The sequence below is a fragment of the Bison bison genome, unplaced genomic scaffold (genome assembly GCF_000754665.1).
Source record: "Bison bison bison isolate TAMUID 2011002044 unplaced genomic scaffold, Bison_UMD1.0 scf7180017864285, whole genome shotgun sequence".
Taxonomy (NCBI): Eukaryota; Metazoa; Chordata; class Mammalia; order Artiodactyla; family Bovidae; genus Bison; species Bison bison.
The window spans coordinates 1,665,515-1,672,536 of NW_011494857.1; the positions used below are offsets into that span (position 1 = coordinate 1,665,515).

At 46.2% G+C, this 7,022-nt stretch overlaps 1 protein-coding gene across 1 annotated transcript in view; it reads right to left on the reverse strand.

Annotated features, from left to right (window-relative positions):
• LOC104995680 (zinc finger protein 883) overlaps nucleotides 1-2,795 on the reverse strand; it is a 9,639-nt gene extending 6,844 nt beyond the window's left edge. The window contains exons 1-3 of the mRNA XM_010849643.1: nucleotides 1,917-2,795; nucleotides 758-771; nucleotides 417-518 (exon numbers count right to left, since the gene is read on the reverse strand). Of these exons, the coding sequence (XP_010847945.1) occupies nucleotides 417-518; nucleotides 758-771; nucleotides 1,917-2,077 (277 nt within the window). The 5' untranslated portion in view covers nucleotides 2,078-2,795. The remainder of the gene's footprint in view (nucleotides 1-416; nucleotides 519-757; nucleotides 772-1,916) is intronic.
• Nucleotides 2,796-7,022: the final 4,227 nt, after the last annotated feature.

Here is a 7,022-nt window from a genome sequence, read left to right on the forward strand (position 1 = left end):
CTCCTCTGATGAGGTTGTGGGCTAGTAGGGGCAGAAATCTGGCTTCTTCCTGTCTCCTAACATGTCAGGCCAGGCACCACTTCTGGGTACCACAATGATAACCACTGGAGCCTAGTCTGAGCATGGGGTTTCCTGGGTGAGAAGCACCAGGCTGCCCTCTACGTGTTAACTCACTTATTCTTCCCAATTCCAGGTACTATCATTGATCCCATTTTGCAGATGAGGAAACTGAGGTACACAAGGGCTAAATGACTTGCCTGAAGGTCACAGAGCCAGGAAGTAGTGGAGTTTGGATTCAAATCCAGGGCCCGCAGTGACAGCCTGTATATTACATTCCCTCACTCTTGAATAACCATCACTGATCACAACAGATGGGGTGGGAAGATGTCTCACACCTGCTAGACACACTTACCCACCTGGACAGGTAACTTGCTGGGTTTCTCTCCTCTCCGTCCTGGGCTCTTCCCCTCGCTCCAGGCGGGAGATCACATCGGGTTTGGCCTCAGGAAACCCTGCCCCTGGAAAAGACACAAGACTTGGCCATGGAGGCCATGGTTACAGGGAGGCCTCAGGGCTGGGCTCCAGGCCCTGGGTCTACAGAGCAGATGCATATGTTGGGTGCCTAATGATTGGATGATCTAATGGCCAACACAAAACTTGATTACTGAGTGCCTACTCCATTCCAGAGAGAGCCTGAGCCCCGACGTCACTGTTTAAGCTTCCAGCTCTGTGTTCAAGTTGAATGCAAAATACACACCACATTCTGAAGACCTGACATGGAGAAAAAAGAAAATGATCTCATTAATAATTAATTGGGTATTATGATGTCAGCATATGCCCACATGATCATACTTTGGCTAGATTGGGTGCCACAAAACAGATAACTAAAATTCATCTCATCTGATTTTTTTTTTTTTTCAGACCTGCTGTCTTTGGGTTTCCCAGGTGGCTCAGTTGTAAAGAATCTTCCTGCCAATGCAGGAGATGCTGGTTTGATTCCTGAGTAGGGACATTCCTGGAGAAGGAAATGGCACACCACTCCAGTATTCTTGCCTGGATAATCCCATGGACAGAGGAGCCTGGTGGGCTATAGTCCATGGAGTCACAAAGAGTTGAACATGACTTAGCAACTAAACAAACAATTCCTCTCTTCCTGCAGTGGGGGGAAGTGAGTCCCCAGGGACCTCAGCACGTGACCTGATTTGGAACAAGGGGCTTTGCAGATGTAACTAAGATGAGGTCCTAATGGATTAGGGTGGACCCTAATTCTAGTGACTGCGGTCCTTATAAGAATAGAGACACACAGACACATTGGGAGGGAAAAAGGCCAGGTGAAGATAGAGGCAGAGATTGGGGTAATGCGGGTACAGGGCAAATGAAACATGTTTCATTCTATGAAACAAACAGACTCATAGACATAGAGAACAGATTTGTGGTTGCCAAGGGTTGAGGGGGGGTTGGAGGGAAGGAATGGGAGTTTGGGATTAGCAGATGCAAACTATTACATATAGAATGGATAAACAACAAGGTCCTATTGTATAGCACAGAGAACTCTATTCAACATCCTGTGACAAACCAAAATGGAAAAGAATGTGAAAAAGGATATATATATGTATAACTGAGTCACTTTGGTGCATAGCAGAAATTAACATTGTAAATCAACTATATTGAAAATAAAATTTTTTTAAAAAGAAGCAGAAGGCAGGGGCACTGGCTGAAGGGTCGGTGGGACAGGCAGAAGACTCGGGGCCTGGGTATGCTGGGATTCTGGGAGAAGCCATTGGAGAGACAGATGAATGGGCCACCCAGCAAGGGCCCGGGAGAGGAGCAGAGAGGACCCCAGTGAAGGAATGCCCACAGTTAAGCAGTGGGTGGGCATAGAGGCCATGAGAGGACGGCAGGAGGCAGAGCCTCACCCAAAGAGAGAAGGTTCTGGTAGTTCTCCAGCATCACGTCCGGATACAGCTCCCTCTGGCCAGGCCCCAGGCGGCCCCACTCCTCCAGGGTGAAGTCCACGGCCACGTCTTTGAAGGTCACTGATTCCTGCCAGGGCCAATATTACATCACAGAGGGGCATGTCTTTCTAGAATCCTGGGGTGGGACAAGTCATGGGTCAAGAACCTACCACTTGCTCTCTGGCCTGAAATTCTGACTCGGCAGATTAGGGTGGCAAAAACCCGAACGAACTTTTTGGCCAACCGTATAGAACACGGTCCCCGCCCCCCGCCCCGTCTTTACCGCCATCTGGTGGAAAGTTGTTATACTACACCAATTATTTCTAGCATATGACAGTTGACTGCCATCTGCGTGTAAATTGCTATAATAAATATACCGATGTATGAGGGAGGATATGCAAATCATGCCATTGAGAGGAGGTGCCCTTGTGTAGTGCGTAACCTGCACACCTGTACATGACAACCCTGAGAAACACTTAAAAAACTACCAAGTCATTGTGTGCCAGAGCTATTCCTAAGTCACACTCCATCCTAGACTCCTACTCGGATCCCAACCCTCACTCCTGACTCCAATAATAAGGCTCAGGGGTGAAGCAAAGCCATCACTACCCACTTCACCTGGTAACCAAAAGACTGCTGAGCGTTAGATGACTGATTTTTAGACCTCATCTAACACCCTACCCAGTTCAGAGCATCCTGTGACCCACCCCGCACCTCCCAGTTTCAGAGAAATCCCATCATTGTATCTCTCCCAGTACTGAGAGAGGCAGGTCTTGAGGGCACACACACAGGCAGGGAGGCCCTCTAGGGCCCACAAAGTTATCTCCAGGAAGAGGGAGCCCAGACTCACCTGGCCCTTGCTCGTCAGGGTCCTGATGGCCATTGCAGGGTCCCAGGAATGCATCTCCAAAAGGAAGGACCAGGCCTGAGTCCACAAAGCTACTAGAGGAAGACAGAACAGAGAGGGTGTCAGTTCTGGCTTGGACAGACACTTTGTCAAAGACGCCTCGTGATAGAGGGGCCCCTGCTCTCCTGAGAGCCAAAGCAGAGGCTCAGGACAGGCTGCCTGAGGCCTCCATTCTGTAACCATCACCATTCACAATCAAGGGGTTCAGCCCACTGCACCCAAACAACAGCTCTCAGAGAAGTAGCTACAGTTATCCCCAGGTGAGGAAATCTGAGCCCAAGAGGCCAAGGTCATTGCTCAAGGTCACAGAAAGATCAAGTGTTGGAGGGAGAATCAAATCCAGAAGTCTGCTCTCAGAGCTAATTCTTTTTTACAGATTCGCTGTGTTGGGTCTTAGTGGCATCTTGTGAGATCTTTCACTGTGGCACACGGACTCTTTAGTTGTGGCCCAACAGCTCAGTAGTTGTGGCATGTGGGCTTAGTTCCTCCACGGCATGTGAGATCTTAGTTCCCAGACCAGGGATCAAACCCGTGTCCCCTCCACTGCAAGGCGGATTCTTAACCTCTGGACCACCAGGGAAATCCCAACAACCCCTCCTTTTTGTCTTACAATTTTTATTTATCTTTTAAAAATTTTTTAATATTGGAGTAGAGTTGATTTGCAGTGCTGTGTCCGTTTCAGGTGTACAGCAAAGTGATTCAGTTACACACACATATATATGTCCATTCTTTTTTTTTTTAGGTTATTTTCTCTTACAGGTTATCCCAGAATATTGAATAGACTTCCTTGTGCTCTACTGTAGGTCCTTGTTGGTTATCTATCTTATACATAGAAGTGTCTTATAATTTTTAAATTGTAGTAAAACACATAGAAAATATACCATTTTAACCATTTGAATATATACAACTTGGTGGCAGTCACAATGCAGTCACAATGGTGTGCCACCGTCAGCGCTATCTAGTTCCAGGACACGTTCATCATCGCCCTGCAGGGAAACCTTGTGCTATTAACCAGTCGCCCTTGACTCTCTCTTCTCCCGTGCCAGCCTCCCCCACCCCCCATAATCGCTCATCTTTCTGTCTCAATGCATTTGCCTATTCTGGACATGTCACATAAATGGAGCCATCCACATATGACCTTTTGTGTCTGGCTTCTTTCACTCAGCACAGTGTGTTCAAACCTCATCCATGTTACAGCACACAATCAGTGCCTCATTCCTATTTCATTTTTAATTGGAGGATAATTACAATATTGTGATGGTTTCCCTTTTAAAAATTTTTTGCATTTGGACCATTTTTAAAATCTTTATTGAATTTATTACAGTATCACTTCTGTTTTATACTTGGTTTTTGGCCCCGAGGCATGTGGGATCTCAGCTCCCAGACCCCTGGCTTGAACCCGCGCCTCCTGCATCGGAAGGTGAAGTCCTAACCACTAGACTGCCTGGGAAGTCCCTCCTCATTCCTTTTAATGGCTGAGTAATATTCCATTGTATGGATGGACCTTACATTTTGCAGAGCTCCTTTTACCTGTCCCAAAATCCTGCTTCAGGATCCTGGACTCCTGCTTAAGATGTCATTTAAAGAAAGACTGCAGCTACTGAAACCAAGTTAAAGAATCCTCTACATAGAGAAGTTGGTGTTCAGGGACTTTCTTGGTGGTTCAGTTGTTAGGACTTGACACTTCCACTGCATGGGGTATGGATCTGATCCCTAATCAGGGAACTAGGATCCCATATGTTGCGTGGCACGGCCAAAAGAAAAAAGAAAGAGAGACAGAGAAGCTGGTGGCTCAGACTGTGGTCCCCTTCATTCATTGATCAAACATGCTCTGTGCCCCATGTGAGTAACAGGATCCACTTAGGGTTTTAAGGGCAGAGAGATGAGTAAGCTGTGATTCTGCCCTGGAGGGACTTTCTGCCTGTGGGGAAAATAGGTGTGAGCAATAGACCAGGTGGTGGGCTGAATAATGGTCTCCAAACATATCTCCAGGATGAACTTTTAAAAAATATTTATTTATTTGGCTGCACTGGGTCTCAGTTGCGGCATGTGGACCCTTAGTTGCAGTATGTGAGATCTAGTTCCCCAACCAGGGATCAAACTTGGGCCCCCTGCGTTGGAAGATCAGAGTCTTAGCCACTAGATCACCAGAGAAGACCTAAGATGAACTTCTTCTTTTTTTTTAAATAAGATTTTAAAGATTTTTTTTTATGTGGACCATTTTAAAAAGTCTTTATGGAATTTGCCATAATACTGTTTCTGTTTCATGTTTTGGTCTTTTGGCTACGAGACATGTTGGATCTTAGCTGCCTGACCAGGTTGATCAAACCCACATCTCCCACATTGGAAGATGAAGTCTCAACCACCGGACCGTCAGGAAAGTCCCCCAGGATGAACTTTTGATGTGAGTAAGTCACGCATCTTGAGAAGGGAAGGCCATCCTGGATTATCTGGTTGGACCCTAAGCATGATCACAAGGGTTCCTATAGGAGGGAGGCAGAGGTCGATCTGACACGGAGGAGAAGGCGGTGGGACAGATGTAAAGAGGAGTGGAGTCAGAGAGACAAGGCACCATGCTTTGAAGCTGGAGGAAGGGGCCACTAGCTGAGGGATGCAGGCAGCCCCCGGAAGCTGGAAAAGGCAAGGAGATGGATTCTCCCCTGGAGACTCGGGCGGGGGGAGGCATGGCTCTGCTGACATCTTGATAGAAGCCCACTGAAACCGAGTTCAGACTTCTGGCCTCCAGAACTGTAGGAGAACACTACAGCTCTGTTGTTTTAAGCCAGTAAGTTTCTGGTAATTTGTTACAGCAGAAATGGGAAACTAACACAGTCCAGAAATAGACTCAGAGCCTCACAGGTGGCGAACAGCCACACGTACACACTTGGCTCCACAGGAACGCATGCACCTGAGGGCTGAAACCAGTGGGTGGGATTTTCATGAAAGGTCTTACACAGTCTTAACTCTCTCCTCACAAGTCACTCATTACTGCAGTTTCCCCTTATCCACAATTTCGCTTTCTGTGATTTCAGTTACCTGAGGTCAAGTGTGGTCCAAAAACAGAGTGGAATATTCCATAAAGAAACAATTCATCAGTCTTAAATCACACACCATTCTGAGTATTGTGCAGTCCTGCTTTGTCCCACCTGGTGTGAATCATCTCCTTGTCCAGTGCATCCTGTCAGATGTTCAGTCACTCAGTCATGTCTTAACTCTTTTGCGACTGCATGGACTGTAGCCCACCAGCCTCCTCTGTCCATGGGATTCTCCAAGCAAAAGTATTGGAATGGGTTGCTACTTCCTACTCCAGGAGATCTTTCTGACCCAGGGATCGAACCCATGTCTCCTGTGCTAGCAGGTGGATTCTTTACCACTGAGCCACCTGGGAAGCTCCATCCCGTGTGATAGCCACTTAGTTGTCTTGATTGACTCTTGAAGTATCACACTGCCTGTGTTCAAGTAGCCCTTATTTTCCTTAATAATGGCCCCAAAGCTGAAGAGTGGTCATGCTGATGCTGGCCACTCGAATACGCCAAAAAGAAGCTTGAAGTGAAAAGGTGAAAGTTTTCAACTTAACAAGGAAAGAAGAAAAAATCATGCTGCGGTTGCTAAGACCTACAGTAAGAATTAATCTTCTAACCGTGAAATTGTGAAGAAAGAAAAAGAAATTCAGGACTTCTTTGATATCCAGTAGTTAGGACAATTCACTGCCATGGCCCTGGGTTCAATCCCTAGTCAGGGATTATCTTGCAAGTCGCGTGGCACAGCCAAAAAAAAAAAAAAAATTCAACCTGCAAAGTTAGTCACAGTGCCTAAGTGCTTAGTTAAGATGCAAGAGGCATTAAATTTGTACAATGATATTTTTTGAGAGATGACATTCATAAAATTTTTATTACAGTGTATTGTTATAATATACTATTTTATTATTTTTAATTTCTTACTGTGCCTAACTTATCAATAAAACTTTATCATAGGTACAAATGCTTAGAAGAAAACATGGTGTGAAAATTAATAAAGGGGAACCTCATTTAAAGTGGGGCTTCCCTGGAGGTTCAGATGGTAAAGAATCTGCCGGTAATGCAGGAGACGCAGGTTCATTCTCTGGGTCAGGAAGATCCCCTGGAGAAGGGAATGGCTACCCACTCCAGTTTTCTTGCCTG